Source organism: Ruditapes philippinarum, unplaced genomic scaffold, assembly GCF_026571515.1.
Source record: "Ruditapes philippinarum isolate M1 unplaced genomic scaffold, ASM2657151v2 ctg10772_1_1_1_1, whole genome shotgun sequence".
NCBI classification, from domain to species: Eukaryota; Metazoa; Mollusca; class Bivalvia; order Venerida; family Veneridae; genus Ruditapes; species Ruditapes philippinarum.
In genome coordinates this window covers 1-23,425 of record NW_026855216.1, presented here as the reverse complement: position 1 = coordinate 23,425, position 23,425 = coordinate 1, and the positions used below count along the sequence as shown (strand labels likewise).

The following is a 23,425-nucleotide window of genomic DNA, read 5'->3' as shown; positions in this document are numbered from 1 at the left end:
ATAAATTCATTTAATGAAATAATTGTGTAATTGAAAAAATATATATCGAACGTTACAACAATTCATCCTTTAATATATGATGCAATCTTTTTTAACAAAAGTCATTAGATATACTTTCGAAAGAGCTGAGCCGCTTCAATGTGATTAACTTTTCTGTAGGCAGTACTATCAAAGGAAAATGCTAAATGATGAATAATTTTGTCATTCTATTTTGACGTGATCTTGGGCAATGCTCGAAAACGAGCAACAGGGAAAGAGAGGCAAAAACAAAACAAAAGGAAACAACATAAAGCATATTGACTCGCATTGATTATCTAATGACTATTACTTTTTTCGAATAGGTCCCTCAGTCTTCACCTGATTTCTTTCAATACATCTGAGCATAATGCGCTTAAATATGCTATATTTGTGCTTACTTTTGTCAATGTTTATTAGTTTTAATAAATAAATCTACTTACAAATTAAGTTACTTTTTTACATTAGATTTAAAAACAAATCCTAAATTTTAGTGATTCCATAGGGATATCAGTCTCAGCAGTTTGGCAATTCATTAAAGAATATCTTTGCAAGGATTCAAAATGTTGAAATATAAACACTGTATATTGTAGCAATTGAACATTCTCTGTCAAATAGATTATTTAATAAATGGAAAGCTCAAAGACCACCAGACACTGCACAATTGAAAATGTTGATGGCTATGTTTGATTGAGTCTGTTCGTGGTCGATAGTGGTATATGTAAGCTGTCTAGCACCGGCTCGAGCAGAACTCAACCTTTGAAGATACAGTGTTGTTAATTTTATAATTCTGAACACCCGCAGATTTGTACAGAGAGTGGTTACCTTAGAACCTTCAGCGCGACAATACCATGCAATTACAAAACTCCTCACAGTGACAACCTCCCTTGGCAGTATTGTAATCACTGTCTTCACCGACGTCATATGATGATGAAAGTCACATGACGTAACGTCGAAATTCAAATGTAAATATCGACCGTTATTTTTCTCTTTCTGTTTTATTTTTAACTTTTTGTACCTACGTCCGTTATATTTTAACAAAAAATTATCAAAAGTACACAAAATAATGAAAAATAAATTAAAAAGCTAAAAAATATAAATATCCAAATTTGGATATTTCAATGTTTGTGATGGCAGAGATCTCTGTACTGATAAGGGGAGATCACTGCGTAGGAGATTGGTAAAAATCAGAGACAGAGATAACAGAGATAGGCAACTTCCTAGCCAGTTAAAATATCACGCGTTCCTGCTAAACCAAGTAAAACTTATTAACCAGATATCAAAATCAGGAAAATAATACATTTTCTGATATCTCATGCATTTGTCTACAGTATGGCTGCAGGTAAAAATATTTACAGTACAGTTCCCATGGAAAATCTAACGTTCTGTTTTATTTTTAACTTCTCGCACCTAAGTCCGCTATATTTTATCAAAAAAATATCAATAGTATACAAAATAATAAAAAATAAATTAAAAAGCTAAAAAATATAAAATATCAAAATATTGATATTTCATGTTTGTGATGGCAGAGATCTCTGTACTGATAAGGGGAGATCACTGCGTAGGTTTCAAGGTTTCAAGGTTTATTTGAATACGTCAGGGCCCATATGGGCATGTGACAACATAAAACAGTACATACATACAAAATAATACAAAATGGCAATAAAAACAAAATACTACAAAATGGCAAATTATAAATAGTCATACAACTCCATAATGTAATAAAATTACAGTAATAATTGACTGATGATGGAGGATGAGAGAGAAAAATCAAAAATCATTGCGAGAAAAAAACAAAGAGAAAAGACATAAATCTAATAAGCTAACATTATTTAAATGATAACATAATATTTTTGCAATTATGGCAAGTTTCAAAATGATATCTTTATTACTATGGTTCATTAATTTTTCAAATTTTAAAGCACTTGGACGTTCATAGAAATATTTATCAAGATACAGCTTTCTTGTATTAACGAGATTGAGCCATTACTAGTATGGAGTACCAGCCTCTATTATTACGTTATTTCGTTAATAATTGCAGAATGGTAGGCATGGAACCAGTCTAGTGCCATTACATAACTCCCATATGCAAGTAAATACACGCGTATGCCTTCAACGAGAAATAAAAATGGACAAAATCTTGCGTTTTTATGATTCATATACAGTATATATTTTAATCAACCATACACTTTTTAAAATTTTTATTTTTTGTTTTATAAACATTACTGTATATAGTTGTATTTTAATTGCATTTTCATGTTTGTTGTATGTTGGGCCTGGGACCTATGTGACATGATAAATAACTTGAAACAATAACGAACCTGAAGATATCATATCAACAAGATGTGGTAGAAGTAGAAACATGGACTCGAAACTGATAACATCTGTAAAGTTGACCTTAAAGTGTTGATGTTTGTGATCATGATTGTAATCAAATTATTGTTTAATTTAGTCATTTATCATTTATAATACAAGCTTGCTTATAAATCGCTGTATGCGTTGCCTTTGTTGTTTGTACTGGTAGCACGTATATCCTTTGGGCTAGGTGTATTTTGTTTGCTTATTTATACATGTTTACCAACATAATTATTTTATTTGTACTTGCATACGCATGAAAAAAGAAAATGATCCGCGTTGTTTTTTTTTTTTTTTTTTTTTTTTTTTTTTTTTAAACGGATCGCCTCTTATCGCATTACTGTTTTTACTGTTTTTATACTTTAAATTAGATGAGCTTGTCATATATGCTTAGATTACAGTAAACAATTTTTTTTATAACTGTTATTATAAAGACGGAAAATTTATTATATAGGAAATGATTATCTGAGAAAAATTTTTATTACTGTTTCACAGTGTCTTCTCAATGTTTAGCTATTGAAACAGACAGATCCATTGGACTAGGTAGATCAATTCATTATTGCCATTGTCGTGGTTTAGTGTGATAGAGTCTGAATATCATGTACTTATGGCATTCCCAACATATAAATGAAATAAGTTCAAAATATCTGTCAAGAATATCATGGACAAATCTTTCAAACATCAAACATTAATAATGTCTTCTGAAATTAAGAAAATGCAGCATGAATAAGTAAATTCCCAAAAGAAGTAACGTTATATTCATTAAGACGTTAAACACCATGTAATATACATTGTATTTGTAGATGTACTCGTATTTCGGCTGTTTTGTATGTTATACATACATGTATGTACATTGTAGTCATTTATTGGACAATGATGTTTTCACTTTGCTTAAATATTCGCCAAAGGAATTCTATTTGTAGGAATTGTTAATACTATCTGTTGTTGATGTTGTTGGTAAAAGATGATGTAAGTGCAGAAGTTATATGTTACATACACAATATTAATTACAATTATTAATTTGGGATATTACAAATTACACTTTCACAATATTGTTCTCCAACTTAGGTAATTAGTATAAATAGCATCATATCAACTGATAAAGCTTATTAAAGCAAAACATGTTTTGATAAATTGTGTGTTTTTTTTTTTTGTTGTTTTTTTTTTCGTTTTATCCTACCGCAATTAGCATACACACATTTTAACTATTGGGATCTTATTCATTTATGCTCTTTTACGAGTATGTGTTGGTTATGTACTGACACGTTTGTGTTTAAAGTAGTCACGGGAAATATTCTCGCTATATATTTTTCTTTTTAATAGGGTGCAACGACTACAAAAATTACTGGATTTCATAGAAAATAACTGATTATTTAACGTGCAAAGTATAAAGCACAAAACACTACACATGACAAATCATAATCTGGTAATATGATTATCTATTAAGTTTTAGGTTATCAAGGGTTTAGAAGAAACGTTTGTTTTTCTGATATCATAATAAAAGAATACTTCAAAGCCTCAAATTATCTTGTCTTAAGTTCGAATCCTACTTACATTACTTTACTTACGAACTAAATTTGTATTTGTCTTCCTTGATAAACTGTATCGTTTATCTATGTTATTATGAAAACAAAAGATAAAGCGATATTTAGAATTCAAAATTCTCCGTCTTCAATATAACTGTAAGTTATTCATCATTGCTCAGGGTTTCCTTCGATTTGTCATTTTGATGCTACCTTGGTCATCTTTTATGCTGTATCATTCAAAAGAGAACTTATGACGTTCCCTCAAGCTGGTGTCTTAGGGGTACACGATCACAATAATCTAACATTCTCGCAATGCAAATTATATCTCTTTGTATAGCATAGAACAGTACAAAAATGATATTTCAGAAATGTTTGAGACCACTGAGACACTCTACTGTATGAACTTAGCATATGATTGTGGGCGTGGACGGAAGCATTATGAAGTTCTATTAAGATTTATAACAAGCCGGTACAATCCCTGAGATTCCTCATATAAGATATTGATTGAAAAATCAATATTTTCATCTTAGTTAATTTCACTACTAAAATCTATTTACTAGATAATTAATAGTTTTAAAACAAAACACCCGAAAGCATTCCAAAACAACTTTTTAACTTCGATTTGCACTCTGTATATTTTATAGATAACAGTGTTCGGAAACAAATAATGAAGTACACTAAATAATGCAAATAAGACCAAAGTTGAATGAACTGAAATATCTGGTAAATTTAGGGAATACGGAACAAAAATAACACCAGCAACATCATAGAACGAAGCAAATTATCAAAGCTGTCTGAAAAGAGATAAGCACAATTCGGCTACCAATTAACAAGATATATCCTCGATAATACCTCACTTGTGAGGCAGGCCGGATATCAACACCGTTGTTGCAAGTAAGGTTCGTTATCCTGACAAAGGCTCAACAAAGAGGCTGTCACATGTTTTTTATAATTGTGTTTTTGTACTTAATCTTCGAACTCTTCCTATGAGTGTCAAATAGTTGTCCGAGATAGTACATGCACTGTGTCTCGTTTTATCTAGCGAGTTTTGCTGTGATTGTCTGAGTTCTGTATCTGTCAACATTGTAATCATCTGTTTATTTTGATTTGTAATCAGGATATAAATCTTGTCCTGTACCTTGAAGTACTGACAAACTATAAAATAGATGACTCGGTTACAAATTAGTACAACCGTTTAATACAATTTTAAAAATAGTAACTAAATCAGGAAAGCAATTCTCTAGCTCAGTGATCTAGACCTTAGTGTTTTCCCCTTCATTTACAGGTGCTCCAAGTTCTAAACAAAAACATTATTGTTTTGTTTTTCTATTCTATGTTTATGCAGTTAAGTATTTGTAACGAAATTGGCTTTTTAATACAATAAGTGTCACCTTTAGCGGTGTCTTGATAGAGTTTTTCTTTTAATATTGCCCCTTGTAGCGTCCCAGTTTCTTGATTAAAAAATTATTTTATATTTTATATTGAAGATATCATTTTTATTAATCATTATTGCTGATTAGGCTATGTAAAGTTCCAAATCGAGCTCAAGTAAGACAAGTTATATGATTGGATACAATACAACTGTAAACTATAGCGCTTTTCTCTTGGGCTTCTATGTCAGTTGTTTGGTGTACAAGATATAAAATAATGTACCAGTACGTTCAAGTTTAGTTTCAAAGATGTTGGTAAATACATCAAATAGAATCTACTTGTCTTGGCGAAACGACAGAGGAATAATTTTAAAGCTGTATGCCTGCAGATGAGCCAAAATATTTCAAGAAAATCAACCTTGAGAAAAATGTACAAAGATTTTAAGAAAAGGAAAAATAATCAGGAAATAAGTATGAATCTGGAGGCATGCTGCTTGAAGTGCACTAGAAAAAATTGACGAATTACGAGTTTTAATGACCTGCATGTAGTCTCAGTACATAGAAGAAAAAGTGTATTCCTATGTAAGGTGACTGTTTTTCACAATTTGCTTGTAAGATGAAATTATATAATACATGTATATAAAATTGTTCACAGCACACCCAAGCGATCCTTTACACGATTTATTGATTAAATTGTTATACTGACTTGGCCCTCCTTCAGTAATCAAAACGTGATTCACGACATTTTTTGTAAATCTTTGCTACAATAATTGTAATGGTAATTATCAAAACTAGAGCCGAGCCTCCAATTATAGCCCAAAATTGCCATGTTTTTAGGCCAGAGGGTTCTTCAACTGTATCTTCATTAAAGACGGTATCAAAGTCTGCTAAAGTGAGGGTAGAGTTGACTTCAATGTCCTGTGCTCGTACATACAATATTGTTGTGTATTCTGTACCGTCTTGTACATGGTTTATCTGGCTAGCAGTCGAATCTGAAATTAATACAATCATGAAGTATTCCTTTACACCCTTCTTGTATTTATTAGTGATTGAAATGAAAATGGCATTGTGCTTAAAATGTATCAATATGATCCTGTAGTTTTTTGCATCGGCAATTTAATTGTCAACTCTTACTTAACTACATGTATAAGTGAATTTAGTTCTGTTTTGCATGATTTTCTTAACATGATTATGTAGGTAACTTAAAGTTTACTTTCTGCACAAATTAAATACTTCATTATTAATTAACTGATGCGACTTTACTTTTGTTTGCATAGTAGGCATAAAAATTCGTAAGGATTATAACTTTCCGATGGTCTTAAAGATTATGAAATATATAGAATACTGTTACATGACATACATTTTCAATTTGTGGAAAAAGGAATAAGAGCTGCAGGCAAATATCTTTGAAAAAATAAGAATAAGCCCCCAACATTTAAGAGGTAAACTTCATTAAACTTTATGCCAACTTAATGTTACTGAATGGACACCACTTGTTTTCTACCGCAACAGCCTTGACTAAATCTGCCAAAAACTCAATTTCAGACAAGGTTTTTAGAAAAGTTATATTCAGAACATTGATTTAAGCTATAAATCACCAAAAATTGGTATGTACTGTGAATGTGCCTTATCATTTAAAAACTGTAAATAAATCGAAATAAAGAATTAACAAAATATATGCAGATGAAAACAATGTTGAAGTCAGACTTACTTTGATCAAGAAGAATTCTGAATTTGTCTGATATATCTTGAGGAAACATGAGCCAAAAAATCAAATCTTCCCCTAAAACGTCGAAATATGAAATTATTTTGCCAGTGTCCTCCAAGCAATCCCTAAATTGTGTTGTTGATGTTATTTTCAGATATTGCTCTCTGCTATGGGCTGCCTCGTTTTTATTTTCGTTTATTACAACATATGTAAATGTTCTTTCATGCATCTTTTTTAAGATGTTGTTATAGTTCTTCAGATTCCAAACGCAATAGCTTCCGCTCAGAAACAGAACATCGGTTGCTTTGTATGGATACCGATTTTGGTTGCTTTGATACAGTTGCGACGGATCATTTATTTTGTCAAAATTTTTCTTTATTAATCCAAAGAACTTTGCTTTACAGTTACTTTTCTGCTTTTCAAAGTCTGTATACAGAGATCTTGTTGCAGTTTTCCAAGATGCTAATGTGTCATTATAAAGACTTTTTTCTTCAAGTCTTTCGTTTAAAAGAGAGAGTGCAACAACATCAGAAACCAAAGTCATATAGTAATTCTGAAATTCCTCAAGTTTTGTCATCCCACATTCAAACTCATTTGCAATAAGTGCCAATAATGTATTTGAAATTCCAGACACATCAATTTTGAAAGCAAGAAGATTTTTTATTCTATACAATTTTGTTTGATGCTGTCTATAATTCCCGCGAAATCGTCTCTGATATTCTTCTCTTTTCTCTTTAGATTTTGCTGTAACTATGTCCATCATCTCGGCAAGCAGTTGTTTTACAGTCAGTGCAACATCACGTAATTCTGAGATGTATGACTGAAGTTCAATCTTGAATACAACAGTGTCTGTTGACGCTTCAATTTTTTCTGATATTCTGTTAATTATTCTGTCATATTCGATAGGCGGTGGTGGACTTTTATCCTCGTCTTCCCCTAATATTGAATCAAAGAACGAGTAAACGTCTATTCCAAATGAAACAACTTCTACAGCTGCTTGAAGAACGGGTGTAACCTGTCTGCAATAAAAAGAGCTTAGAACACTTAGTGCAAACAACACTTTCACTGCTTTCATTGTTGTAATTACAAGTATTCTTTTTCACTAATGAACAATCATTGATTCGTAAATTTACTAATCGTCTTCACTAGAACCATTCGTGCAAGTATTTGACAAAAATAAGCTTAAGATAAAAAAAAATGTGTCAATAAGAACTAAACAATCTATATAATTTATAATCTTTATAACGTAAACATCAAAGCAAACAAACTACAAACAATACCACTAGTATGGCTTTTTAAAGTTTTAAAGCAAATCAGCTTTTTTACAGATAATGCAATAAATAATGACATTATACCCCCCCCCCCATGAATAATTTCCTTCAAATGTTAACACTGAATTATAGATCTTTAATTTTCAACGTGAAGAAATGCTGTTACATTTTTATTTTATTTTTCAAGTTTATTCTTAAGGCATTTGTCTTCCAAGTGAAAAAAAAGATTTAGCACGTGTTATAGTATTTCTTAAAACAATTTAATGCACGATTAGCATTTACGTACTATTTTCATGTAAGTAGAGCATTGGTGCCGTCTGATACATGTCTAACAAATAAACAGAATTTCAGGGAATAAACGATATATTATCGTATCTAATAATGTTGTAGCGATGAAAAGTGAAACAATCATTCTAGACTATGCCAAGTAACCTTGTTTCGAAATTTCTTCAAACAAAATCTGTGTGTACAACTTCCAGCAAGATTTTTAGATTTCTCACGAAGTAATAGAAAGAGCATCGAAGCACGAGGCTTTTTGATTTGTACGAGGGTGCGTTGTCCCCGAGTATAAATCAGATTGCCGAGTGTTTTGATGTTCTTTCTCTTTTGTATCATAGTCAAACATAAAAACACGTTCCCTGATACCACAATATGAAACCCCACAAAACAATAACCAATGAACGAGCATCTGAATATGATATTGCCATCGCTTTCCCTCTCTCTATCGTCACAATATGTAAACCCCGGATGAACCAATCTATGGGCATGCTCTGGAGTGCGGGTAACTAATACCTGCACTCCAGTTAACGCACTGTGCATATACGATTTAACTCTGTCACATTTTCAACAGAAAGGTCCCCAAACTATGATACAACAGATAGTTAAAGTTTTAAGCGGCGTAACCCTTTCAGTGATTTGCAAATAAATCATGTGAAGTAGTTTATTTCTCTTTTAACAAAAAAGAAGCTCCAGATTACATCAAAGACATAAATACATGTAACATAATTTATTATAGTTAACACGAATTTAATCAAATGTTCATCGTGATGTATGGGAAACTTCATTTCCCCTTTACAGACTAAATGTATATATCATTCCGCTTTATTTCTGGTGTCTTGTCGTCTACTCTGGTAGTGGTCTCTTCAGATGTTTTGTCAAGTTTGAACATTTCGAAAAGACAGATGAAGACCATGAACTTTTTTTTGTCTTTTCACAATGATAAGTTGCAAAGTCTAGAATAAGCATTGGAGTCAATCTACAACAGACACTCTAGTTATGGGGTAGGAGTCATGAAAATAAAATATTGTGATGCTCTTAGTTCTATACTTTTTCCAAAGCAACTTGTGATTGCAAAGAGCTTTGTCAACCTTGTACCAGATGTGAATCTTTCTCAGTACCCAAAGACTTTCATTTAAGTGGTATTTTTCAATATGGATTTGATTTGCTGGAGGCCTTCATAAGATCTCCAGAATGCATCCCTCAAAGGAAAGGTGCTAGACTGACTTTGGCAAAGTTACTGAAACTTTTGTCAGACAAAGGTAAGAGCATATATGTCTTCATGGCATCTTTCTGACATATAAAGAAATACAAATTGCTGTTTCAAATGAGATTATATTTGGGTATTTTCACTTAAAATACTCATATTTAATTATAATGAGCTTCTGTGCAAGTACAACGTAGGCTGATTTGCTTAAGTGGTCTTGGGACTTGTTCCCACTGACTCTTTTTTATGTTCCTTTAGATCAAAAGATGCAATGTGATGTGTTTTGATGCTTATCTGGAACCTTTCAAGTCCACGAAATTTGTGTTATTCATTTGTTTACAAATTGTAGCCCCAAAGCTTAAATGATCGATGAGCCTGGTTAAAGTTTGATTATTACATGCGGAAATTTCTTCATAGAAATATGTATGCTGTCATAAAATGATATACATCCTCTTCAGAGCAGCAACAACAAGTATTATTAATTAATTAGATATTTCTAGTACAATCCCTCTCTGCAACAACCAAAATCTTTTCTCCCAAAGAGTGCTGCTATGCAGGGTTGTACTGTAATGAAAAAAAATCACACCATGAAATTGATACCTTAATAAACAAGTAAGCCTATATTGGCATATACAAAAGTACTCAAATTTTCACTGTTTTTCAAGCTTACTATTTCAGATGTGTTTTTGCTTCAAGATTATTTTTTTTCATTCATGATTATCAGGAATCAACCAAAATTAAGCAGTGACATTAAGCAGTGACATGGCTTCACACAATTTAATCATAACACCCTTTAATTTTGTTTAAATTAATTTTAAAAGAGGTTCAATTTTCAACTAGTAACTTTAGTATCATACAATGTTTTCTTCTAAGAAAGGTACTTAGAAATAGCAGCTTTATGAAATTGCTCTCCTAATGGTATGCCAAATATGTGATCATGATATTTATACATTTGTGAATACAATTGTTTCCTTATTGCTCTTTCAGGCTCAACAGAAAAGGCACTCACCCACCATTTACTTTCAAAACTTACTGTTAGTTCTAGTTACTTACTTGACAGCAAATGCAGTGGGAAAAGCAGATATATAGTTTGTCCCTATGGCTGTGGGGAGAAATTGTCTGGAACTTACGGAGACACATCATTTGGTAATGCTGTTTTTAGTTTTTTGTTTGTGGTAAATTATATTGTTAAAACCTCACTGTACACAAATTGACATGATGTATTGCAAATAATCATAAAATTAACTGTGATAATAAAAAATATACATGAACATGTATATTAGTATATACTGATACATGCCAGAAAGAACCATAACTGTGGTTTATATCTTTCAATTATCTCCCTTTGCTGAGTATTGCTGCCAATAAACTGAACACTTGTAATGTTATAATTTTAAAAAAAAATCTGGAAAGCATTGACAGATTAAACAAAACTTAGACTGTTAAATCTTGCAATAAATCAACTGTCCTTGGAAAGAATTTTTAATGTGTTAATTATTTACAGCAAATTTTACATTATGCTTTACACTGATTGTAACGAAAGCCTAATATAGTAGTTAAATAAAATGAAATATTGGAAAGAAGGAGTAATAACACAAATAAATGCATTATAACGTGAAACAAATGGCATAATAACTCAAATAAAGTCCTTATAACACAAAACGAAAGTTGTTATTACCTGTAGTAAAAGCTTCATTAGGTGGAAAAATAGGCATTATAACACAAAAAGTGTAGTAAGGCAAAACAAGAGGTATTATAACCTCAATTTAATAAAATATACATGCTTATCAAATGGTTTGTTTTGGGATCACTAAAAATAATTCATAAGACTTATAGAGTAAACCTAAGTATTTGTGACCAAATATTTGGAAGAAATACATAATGTCTGATGGATGATTTTTGACAATTATGGCAAGTTTGCTGCCTATCCTGACATTGTTAATTAAACAATTATCTTTTGACAGGTGTCCCATCTTACTGGCATGGACAGGCTGACATTCTGACTGATGTTGCTGTGACAGCATTGGATACAGAAGAAACAGATTCAAATGATGAAGACAAGTGTTCTAATGGTCGCCTGCAGAGAACAAATTAGGACTGAAGCAATAGTGTTCTCTTTCTTGCAAAAGAAAAATCATCCTGAACTAGAAAATTTCCTTATTCCAAGTATTATAATATCAAAGTCACAGGTTGCTGTTTGTATGTATGATTCAGAGAATGATATATTTTTTGAAACCCCTCGTTTTGATCTGTTTATTGGAGATAGATATCAAAAGATTGAAACAGTTATTACACTGTGGTTAGTTTTGAACTTTAGATATTGCTGCATTGGAGTTGCGGAGGAGATAATGGATATTGGTTATAAGGCTGATTTCTTCAAGCACGTTGGTTCAGTCCTTGAAAAATACAGTGATGATGTTACATCACCTTGTAATAATGTTTGTGAAAATTATTGGCTTGCCTTACCAGTACTTAAAAAAATAGAAAGAAAGACAAGAAATGTTAATGATATAGTCCAGCCTTCATAATCACAAATAGATAAAAACATTACATTGTTAAAAGATTTCTTGTTTGTGTGAAACATTGACAGTAATTAATAAAAAAAACATGTAAAATTTGGTGTTTGAATATGGAAGTAAAATGGACTCATTTGACTGAAGAGGAAATAGGAGCCATATGGAGATTTATTTCGCGATACATTTATATAAAACCATATTTCTTGAATTATTGCTATGTAGGTCAATTTTCTTATAGTAAAATTCAGTGTTTGGTGAGCGACTCAGGGCCATCATGGCCCTCTTGTTTTCTTTTTAACATTATTTATTTATCTCTCTGATCCCTTATGGAAGCAAAATAGGTTTGATTTAAATTATATAATTATTGTAGGTATTTATTTGCTAGATAATGCCAAAATAGCAAAAATGATACCAAATATTTTCAAAGTTTTATAAAATGAAAACTACTAGGTTAAAGTATTTTATATTTGGCATGATCAACCAATATACTTTTAAGAAAATTTAGGCAAACTTTGAAAATAGCCTCTCATTATGGTAAATTTAAGGGATATTTTGAATAAGGCATTTTATATAGGAAAATGGTAAAATTAGTATTTAAAGTGGGTGGGATAGGGTAACATTTTTAGCTCGACTATTCGATAAGAATAAGTAGAGCTATTGTAGTCACACGAGCGTCGGCATTGGCGTCCGCGTTGGCGTAAACACTTATGTTTAAGTTTTTGTAATACCTCAAATATTTTCAAAGTCCATTGACATATGGCTTTGAAACTTTGCACACTTGTTCACCATCATGACCCCTACCTGTAGACAGGGGGAGGTAACTGTATCAAGCATTTTGACAGAATTATGCCCCTTTTTCGACTTAGAATTTACGTTAAAGTTTTTGTAATACCTCAAATATTTTCAAAGTTCATTGACATATGGCTTTGAAACTTTGCACACTTGTTCACCATCATGACCCCAACCTGTAGACAGGAGGAGGTAACTGTATCAAGCATTTTGACAGAATTATGCCCCTTTTTCGACTTAGAATTTTCGTTAAAGTTTTTGTAATACCTCAAATATTTTCAAAGTTCATTGACATATGGCTTTGAAACTTTGCACACTTGTTCACCATCATGACCCCAACCTGTAGACAGGAGGAGGTAACTGTATCAAGCATTTTGACAGAATTATGCCCCTTTTTTGACTTAGAATTTACGTTAAAGTTTTTGTAATACCTCAAATATTTTCAAAGTCCATTGACATATGGCTTTGAAACTTTTCACACTTATTCATCATCATGACTCCAACCTATAGACAGGAGGAGGTAACTGTATCAAGCATTTTGACAGAATTTTGCCCCTTTTTCGACTTAGAATTTACGTTAAAGTTTTGTAATACCTCAAATATTTTCAAAGTTCATTGACATATGGCTTTGAAACTTTGCACACTTGTTCACCATCATGACCCCAACCTGCAGACAGTAGGAGGTAACTGTATTTAGCATTTTGACAGAATTTTGCCCCTTTTTGGACTTAGAATTTAGGTTAAAGTTTTTGTAATACCTCAAATATTTTCAAAGTCCATTGACATATGGCTTTGAAACTTTTCACACACTTATTTATCATCATGACTCCAACCTATAGACAGGAGGAGGTAACTGTATCAAGCATTTTGACAGAATTTTGCCCCTTTTTCGACTTAGAATTTACGTTAAAGTTTTTGTTATACCTTAAATATTTTCAAAGTCCACTGACATACGGCTTTGAAGCAAGTTGAAATTTTATACTCATTTTTGAGAGCATAATAGGAGTCTCTCCAAGGCCTATATCTGTAATATGGATTTAAAGAAAAAATTTACCCTTTTCTTTACTTAGAAAATTTTACATTATCAGGTTTTTTTTACTATCAAGCACTAAGAAAAGTCGAGCGTTGCTGTCCTACCGACAGCTCTTGTTATACATATTATAGAAACAAACATTTTGCTTGTGTAATTTGTTACCTGAATATTATTATTTGTTCCTTAACAATGAGTAACTATTAGAAAAACATTTTTCATAATGATAATATTATAGATTATTTAAAGTTTCATCATTTCTGAAAATAAGCCCTTCTAATGGCAACGTCTTAGTTCAGAAATATATCCATAACTCTTAAACCACACAGTAAATTTTATTTAAATTTTGCATACAGGTGACGTTGAAGACGTATAACTGTCCTATGTTGTCAATTTTACAGTTCCATGTAGTGCCCATTACCCATGGTCTACCTTAAAATAACTTGGCACAAATGTCTACCAAATCAAGACAATGTGTCGCGTCCAAGTATCACATCCCTACCTCAAAGGTCAAGGTCACACAATCATTTCGAAGTTTCACATTATCACAATTAGAGTAAATAGGTACACACATTTGTGTCCGGACTGTAACTTTGTTATACATCATATGATTTTAAAATTACTAGGCATATATGTCTACCGCATGAAGACGATGTGTCGCGTCCAAGAATTACGTCCTTACCTCAAAGGTAAAGGTCACACTAACATTTGAAGTTTCACATTATCACAATTAGAATTAATATGTACATACAATCATGTCCGGTTTGTAACTTTGTCATGCATGGAAGGATTTTAGATTAACTTGGACATCAAGACAATGTGTCGCATCTAATAATCTCGTCCCTACCACAAAGGTTAAGGTCACACTAACATTTTGAAGTTTCACTTTATCACAAAAGTATTTAAAGGTACACACATTTGTGTCCGGATTGTTATTTTGTCATGCATGGAAGGATTTTAAAAAAACTTGGCATAAATGTCTTCCACATCAAGACAATGTGTCGCATCCAAAAATCATGTCCCTTCCACAAAGGTCAAGGTCACACTAACATTTTGAAGTTTCACTTTATCACAATAAGTATTTATAGGTACACACATTTGTGTCCGGATTGTTATTTTGTCATGCATGGAAGGATTTTAGGAAAACTTGGCATTAATGTCTACCACATCAAGACGGTGTGTCACTTCTAATAATCAAGTCCCTACCTCATAGGTCAAGGTCACAGAACCATTTTGAAGTTCACTTTTTCACAATTAGAGTTTATAGGTACACACATTAATTTTGTGTCCGGACTGTAACTTCGTCATGCATCGAAGGATTTTAAAATAACTAGGCATAAATGTCTATCACATTAAGATGACATGTCGCGACTAAGACCCATGTCCCTACCTTCAAGGTCAAGGTCACACTTATAGAATGTTCTCAATCTTTGAGAAGACTTTGAAGATACACATTCATGTCCAGACTGTTACTTTGTCATGCTTTGAGGGATTTTGAAATTACTTGGCACAAATGTCTTTCTCGTTACCACATTCTGTCCCGTCTAGGAACCAGGTCCCTTCTTCAAAGGTCAAGGTCACACTTATATTTTGAAAGTTCACGCTACCATAATTAGAGATTACATGTACAATAATACAAAGAACAATATTCAGCAATTAGTAACTTTCATTCTTTTTTTTCATAAAACCTGCATGCTTACGAAACCTTTTCGGGGGCATTCGTCACTTGGGTTACAGCTCTTGTTTCCATAATTGAACACTTCCATGTACCCATTTATGGCAAGTTTCTATAACAAAATTACCAATAATGTGAGTCAAGGGCCAGAAAGGGTGGCATATGTGTCGTTCTACATTTCTTGTTATTTATTTACTCACCACTCTTATGACAGACATGTTTAATAATTCAGATTTGACCTTGAACTTGAGAGACCTTGGCTGTAAAAGTCAAATTATTGACTTTTCATAAACTGTCACCACTTTTTATGTCACCGCAGCATCTGCGATGCGGTGGCATATAGCGATTAGCCTGTGTGTGTGTCTGTTTGTATGTATGTTTGTGTGTTCTTGATATTATATGGTGAACTTAAAAAATCTTCTTGTGAAAAACCGGTAGTCCAATTTTAACCAATCTTGGCATGATTGATCCTTTGGTAAAGGGCTTCCAAAGTTGTTCAAAGAATTTCATTCCATGCAGAAATCTGGTTGCCTATCGCAACCAAAAGGAATTATAAGAATGAATTTTAAAAATCTTCTTGTAAAGACCCAAAAGGCCTAGAGCTTAGATATTTTGCATAAGGCATTGTCTGGTAGATCTCTACCAAGATTGTTCAAATTATAGCCATGGGGTCAAAATTGGCCCGCCCCGGGGGGTCATTGATTTTCACTATTTGTACATATAGTAAAAACTTAAAATACCTTCTTGTCCGAAGGTGCAAGGCTTAGAGGCTTGATATTTGGTATGTGTTATTATCTATAGGTACTCTAACAAAGTTGTTCAAATTTCTTCTAGCAAATGACAAATGCTAGAGGTTAGATATTTTGTATGAAACATTGTGTCGTGAACCTCTACCAAGATTGTTCAAATTAGAGCCCTTGGGTCAAAATTGGCCCCGCCCCGGGGTCATTGATTTTCAATATGTACATATAGTAAAAAATCAAATAATCTTTTTGTCTGAAGGTACAAGGCTTAGAGCTTTAATATTTGTTATATGATATCATCTATAGGTACTCTACCAAAGTTGTTCAAATTTTGCCTCTTGTGTCAAAATTAGCCCCGCCCGGGGGTCAGGTTTTCCTTATATGTATATAGTAAAAACGTAAAAAATCATCTTCTCTAAATTGACAAAGGCTAGAGGTTAGATATTTTGCATGAAACATTGTGTAGTGAACCTCTAGCAAGATTGTACAAATTATAGCCCTGGGGTCAAAATTGGCCCCACCCCAGGGGGTCATTGATTTTCACTATGTACATATAGTAAAAAAATAAAAAAAATTTCCTTGTCTGAAGGTACAGGGCTTAGAGCTTTGATATTTGGTATATAATCTCATTTAGGGTCCTCTACTAAAGTTGTTTTAATTATGCCCCTAGTGTTAAAATTGCCCTGCCCAAGAGGCGATAGTTTTCCTTATAATACCTGCATGCTTACGAAATCCATCTTATAAAGTAAAATCTTGAAAAATCTTCTTCTCTGAATTGACAAAGGCTATAGGTTAGATATTTTGCGAAATGAACCTCTATCAAGATTGTTCAAATTATAGCCCTGGGGTCAATATTGGCTCCGCCCTGGGGGTCATTGATCTTCATTATGTACATATAGTAAAAAAAAATAAAAAATCTTTTTGTCTGAAGGTACAAGGCATAGAGTTTTGATGTTTGCTATATAATATCATCTATAGGTCCTCTACCAAAGTTGTTCAAATTTTTTCCCCTGGTGTCAAAATTGGCCCTGCCCGTGGGCATTGATTTTCATTATGTACACATAGTAAAAACCCAAACTAAAACCAATGTTTTCTGAATTGGAGAAAGCTACAACTTAGATATTTGACTTGAAATGTTGTTTGATGGACCTGTATCAAGATTGTTTTGAATTTAACCCTTGTGTCAAAATTTTGCCTTGCCCAAGGGGACAGTGACCTACTTTCTTGCCCTTTGATGTACAGCTATGAAATTTGAACCATGTGCACAGATTAAGATGTAAAGTGAACTTTGATATCAGCTGACCTAGATTTTGACAAAGTGTCTTACTGTGTTGTCCTTTGATGTAGTCATGAAATTAAGGCTGTGTGAAATATGACCTTCATCACCAAATTCACTAGACTCAACTGCATTGATATATTCCTACTCTGATCTTTTATTTGAATAACAATAGATTTAAAAACTAATCTGATAATAAGAATTACATAGGTCAGGGATCTTTGCATTATGACAATCTTCAATTGTATAGAAACAAAAAAAATCTGTTCATACACTACTTTTTAGTGTTGTATTAATGCGGTGCTATAGCATTTTTCACAAATGCAATCTTGTTTTTAGCTTTTGTGATCGCTTTTCGTCCGGCGTCCGTCCGGCGTCCGTCCGTCGTCCGTCCGTAAACTTTTACTTTAAATGACATCTCCTCATAAACCACTAAGCCAATTTCATCCAAACTTCACAGGAATGTTCCTTTGGTGGTCACCATTAAAAATTGTTCAAAGAATTTAATTCCATGCAGAACTCTGGTTGCCATGGCAACCGAAAGAAAAAACTTTAAATATCTTCTTTTAAAAACCCCAAAGAGCTAGAGCTTAGATATTTGGCATGAAACATCTTCTAGTGAGTGTCTACCAAGTCTGTTCAAACAAAAGCCCTGGGTCAAAATTGTCCCCGCCCCAGGGGGTCATTGATTTTCTCTATACGCATATAGTAAAAACTTAAAAAAAATTCTTTTAAAGAACCCAAAGAGCTAGACCTTAGATATTATACTTGAAACATCTTCTAATGAGTGTCTACCAAGTTTGTGCAAATAAAAGCCCTTGGGTCAAAATTGGCCCCGCCCCAAGGGGTTATTGATTTTCCCTATATGCATATAGTAAAAACTTAAAAAATCTTCTTTTACAGAACCCAATGAGATAGAGCTACGATATTTAGCATGAAACATGTTCTAATGGGTGTCTACAAAGTTTGTTCAAATAAATGCCATTGGGTCAAAATTGGCCCCGCCCCGGGGGTCATTGATTTTCCTTATGTGTGTAAAGCAAAAACTTAAAAATCTTCTTTAAAAAAAAAATAGGTAGAGTTTAGATATTAAGCATGAAACATCTTCTAGTGAGTGTCTACAAAGTTTGTTCAAATAAAAGCCCTGGGGTCAAAATTGGCCCCGCCCCAGGGGGGTCATTGATTTTCCATATGCGTATGGCAAAAACTTAAAAATCTTCTTTGAAAAAACCCAAATAGCTAGAGTTTATATATTAATCATGAACAATCTTCTTAGTAGTGTCTACAAAGTTTGTTTAAATAAAAGCCCTGGGGTAAAAATTGGCCCCTTCGGGGGGGGGGGGGGTCATTGATTTTCCTTATATGTGTGTGGCAAAAAACAAGTTCTAAAGGGTGGCTACCAAGTCTGTTCAAATAAAAGCCCTGGGGTCAAAATTGGTCCTGCCCCGGGGGGTCATTGATTTTCCTTATATGTGTATGGCAAAAACTTAAAAATCTTCTTTAAAAAAACCCAAATGGCTAGAGTTTAGAGTTTAGATATTAAGCATGAAAAATCTTCTAGTAAGTGTCTACAAAGTTTGTTCAAATAAAAGCACTGGGGTCAAAATTGGCCCCGCCCCAGAGGTGTCATTGTTTTTATCTATATGTGTATAGTAAAAACTTAAAAAATCTTCTTTTAAAAACCCAAATGAGCTAGAGGTTAGATGTTTAGCATGAAACATTTTTTTTGGGTGTCTACCAAGTTTGTTCAAATAAAAGCCCTTGGGTTAAAATTGGCCCCACTCCGGGGGGCCTTTATACAGGTGAGCGACCTCAGGGCCATCATGGCCCTCTTGTATTTATGTAATCTTAGACGCAACAACACATGACAAAACCAGCATGACGAATTACTCAGTTAGACCTTTAAGTAACATTGACTTGAAGGTCACGTTATTGAATTTAGGATAACCTGGTATTTGTTAATGGATTTGATTCCTATTTGGTCAAAGTAATTTAAAACCAACTTGTTAATAATTTTTATATGACTTTGACGTTATAGTCCAGCTGTTTATTAGCTGAAATTGTAATTAATTTATTATTTACAAATGTATTTACAAGTTCACTTATGCTGGGACAAGACAACACCAACTTGTGAAATAAATCAGGTTTGACCTTGACCTGAATTATTGAACTTTGCTTAGATTTGATATCTTCGTTATTTTATTTACAGATTTGATTCATACTTGGCCAATGCAATACTTATGACACAACAGATGTGTTTAATAATTCAAATAAGATCATGATCTTAAAATGACCTTGACTGTCCATGTCAAATTATTGAATTTTGCCTTGATATTGATAACTTCAAAATGTATGCATATACTTATTTTATAGTTTGACAAACTGACATGTGGAATTATTGCAATTATTACCTTGACCTCAAAGTGACCTTGACTGTCATGGTCCAGTTCTTTTAAGTTTGCTTAGATTCATACTGGGACAAAACAACACCAACATGCTGAATATCTGAAGCATTTTGTAAATGACCTTGACTGTAAACGTCAAATAAGAAAGTTTAAATAAAACTAGAACTATCGCTGAATGCGATTCATACCCCCACCAATGTCCTTGACAGAAGACCACTTTGAAAGATGGTTAAGGGAATAACTTATGTGGCACAAATACATAAAAAGAAATTATCTCTGGTGAAAAAAAAGACTAATTGTACACAGGTAATAGTATAAATATATATTATCAAATCATGTTCGAAACATGTACAAATAACCTTTCATTTTCCCAATGTATTAAACATTTTATTTATAAGTCAATTTTTGACCTTCAAGTGTGGCCTTGACCTTAATCTGGCACAAGGTAAGATGGGTTTTGCACATCACCCAGTTTGGTTGAACATTTGAGTAAAGTTTGAAGAAAATCCTTCCATTAGTATAGAATTTATAGAGTAGACACAATATATTGTCTAGTATTGGTTGTATGTAAATTTGAAGACTTAAAAAGGGGCATAACTTTGTCAAGATGCAATACAGAGTAATGAAACTTGACCTGCATATCTTATTTGCCACACCTCATATCTTTTAAGTTTCAAGCAAATGCCTGCGCTAGTTTTCAGAAATTATTCAAGTACATGTTAAAATTTAAGAACATTTTCTAAGTTAATTTTTGACTTTCAAGTGTGACCTTGACCTTTAGCCGGCACAAAGGTGACATGGATTCTGGCACATAACCTTGTTGAGGTGAAAATTTGAGTAAAGTTTGAAGAAAATTCTTCCATTAGTATAGGATTTATAGAGCGGACACAACATATTGTCTAATATTTGATTGCATGTAAATTTGAAGACTTAAAAAGGGGCATAACTTTGTTAAAATGCAATACAGAGTTATGAAACTTAAACGAACAGCATATCGGAATTGTGACCCTTCAAAAATATTTTAAGTTTCAAGCAAATACCTTTTCTAGATTTAGAAATATTCAAATGAATGTTAAAATTTAAGAATATTTTCGAAGTCAATTTTTGACCTTCAAGTGTGACCTTAACCTTAAGCCAGCAAAAGAGTGACATAAGTTCTGCACATCCCCTGGTTGAGATGAACATTTGAGCCAAGATTGAAGAAAATCTTTCAATTAGTGTAGGACTTACAGAGCGGACATGACATACTGTGTAATATTAGATTGTTTGATATTTGACCTTCAATTGTGACCTTGACCTTGAGCTGACACATGGGCAACATGGGTTCTGCACATCTCCTGGTTGAGGTGAATATTTGAGTCAAATTTGAAGAAAGTCTTTCAATTAGTGTAGGACTTACAGAGCGGACACAGCATACTGTGTAATATTTGATTGTTTGATATTTGACCTTCAATTGTGACCTTAACCTTGAGCTGACACATGGGCGACATGGGTTTTGCACATCCCCTGGTTGAGGTGAACATTTGAGCCAAGTTTGAAGAAAATCTTTCAAGAAGTGTAGGACTTACAGAGCGGACACGACATACTATGTAATATTTGATAGTGTTTGATATTTGACCTTCAATTGTGACCTTGACCTTGAGCTGACCCATGGACAACATGGGTTCTGCACATCCCCTTGTTGAGGTGAATATTTGAGCCAAGTTTGAAGAAAATCTTTCAATTAGTGTAGGACTTACAGAGCGGACACAACATACTGTGTAATATTTGATTGTTTGATATTTGACCTTCAATTGTGACCTTGACCTTGAGCTGGCACATGGGCAACATGGGTTCTGCACATCCCCTTATTGAGGTGAACATTTGAGCCAAGTTTGAAGAAAATCTTTCAAGTAGTGTAGGACTTACAGAGCGGACACGACATACTGTGTAATATTTAATTGTTTGATATTTGACCTTCAATTGTGACCTTGACCTTGAGCTGACACATGTGCGACATGGGTTCTGCACATCCCCTGGTTGAGGTGAACATTTGAGCCAAGTTTGAAGAAAATCTTTCAAGTAGTGTAGGACTTACAGAGCGGACACGACATACTGTGTAATATTTGATAGTGTTTGATATTTGACCTTCAATTGTGACCTTGACCTTGAGCTGACACATGGCAATATGGTTCTGCACATCCCCTTGTTGAGGTGAACATTTGAGCCAAGTTTGAAGAAAATCCTTCAATTAGTATAGGAGTTATAGAGCGGACACGAAAATGGAGACGGACCGACCGACGGACGGACCGACGCGACAAAGCGAATCCATTATAGCCCCCCCCCCCCCCCCACATTTTGTGGTGGGGGTATAATTAGGACCAAAATATGATGACTATTTGTTTGAATGGAAAGAAAGAGTTTGCACCTCCCCCCCCCCCCCCCAATCAGCTGGATGGTAGCTTTTGGCACTTCCCTCCCCAGCTTGACGGCACCTCTTGTTTGATTGTTCAAGCATATACAATGTGAGCATTTTTTACATCTGTGTTTAGCGTCGAAATAATAAGAGTAACAAACCCCTAATTTAGAATAATATGGTTTTCTTCAGGTCTTTAACTTATAATTTCACCGTGGCCGAGTGGTTTGCACGCTCGCTTATAAATCGAGAGGTCTAGAGTTCAAATCCCAGTTGAGGCAACTCATTTTTTTTTTTTGAAATTTTAAGTCAAATAAACATTGAATTGACTATCAGTGTTGCAATTAGTCTTATAGCCAATTTACTACAGTTAAAACACTGTAAAGCATTGGTGGCACTATGTTCTCAATATAGCCTTTAGATAGTCACGAAATACCAGGATATCACTATCTCTTCCAAAAATTTTCTCGGGGGAACATGCCCCCATACCCCTCTATAAAGGAGTACATATCATAATAGCTCAGTTACGCCCCTGCTAAGTGAACGATTTTTATTGTTTTCTACAGTGAATTTCGAAAAAAGTTACCAGCTTAAATGCATGTCCCTCATATATTGAACAGATACGTTACCACACTTAAGGTAAACCTGAGTAAGAGTAATATGAACTTGTAACATATTAATAGTTTGCTATTGAACTCGAGTTTTATCATATTTCATAATTCAAAAATAATTTTGACTACAATATACATGCTAGAACCACAATGACTCTTGAAATGATGAGGCAAATTGGATTATACTTTAAAGTTAAACAGATACGTTACCATGATATCCCAATGAGAAACATTTACTATTACCAGCACTTAAAAAT

At 33.3% G+C, this 23,425-nt stretch overlaps 2 protein-coding genes across 2 annotated transcripts; one reads left to right on the top strand and one right to left on the bottom strand.

Annotated features, from left to right (window-relative positions):
- Positions 1–3,857: 3,857 nt before the first annotated feature.
- Positions 3,858–8,163, bottom strand: LOC132742517 (uncharacterized). The gene is made up of 2 exons (XM_060730954.1): positions 6,978–8,163; positions 3,858–6,258 (listed from the first exon to the last, which is right to left on the bottom strand). Exons 1-2 carry the CDS (start codon positions 8,047–8,049, stop codon positions 5,984–5,986), a joined length of 1,347 nt encoding a protein of 448 aa, XP_060586937.1. The 5' UTR covers positions 8,050–8,163; the 3' UTR covers positions 3,858–5,983.
- Positions 8,164–8,637: 474 nt separating this feature from the next.
- Positions 8,638–12,563, top strand: LOC132742519 (uncharacterized). The gene is made up of 4 exons (XM_060730956.1): positions 8,638–8,672; positions 9,623–9,783; positions 10,716–10,903; positions 11,750–12,563. Exons 1-4 carry the CDS (start codon positions 8,638–8,640, stop codon positions 12,254–12,256), a joined length of 891 nt encoding a protein of 296 aa, XP_060586939.1. The 3' UTR covers positions 12,257–12,563.
- The last annotated feature ends 10,862 nt before the right edge of the window (positions 12,564–23,425 follow it).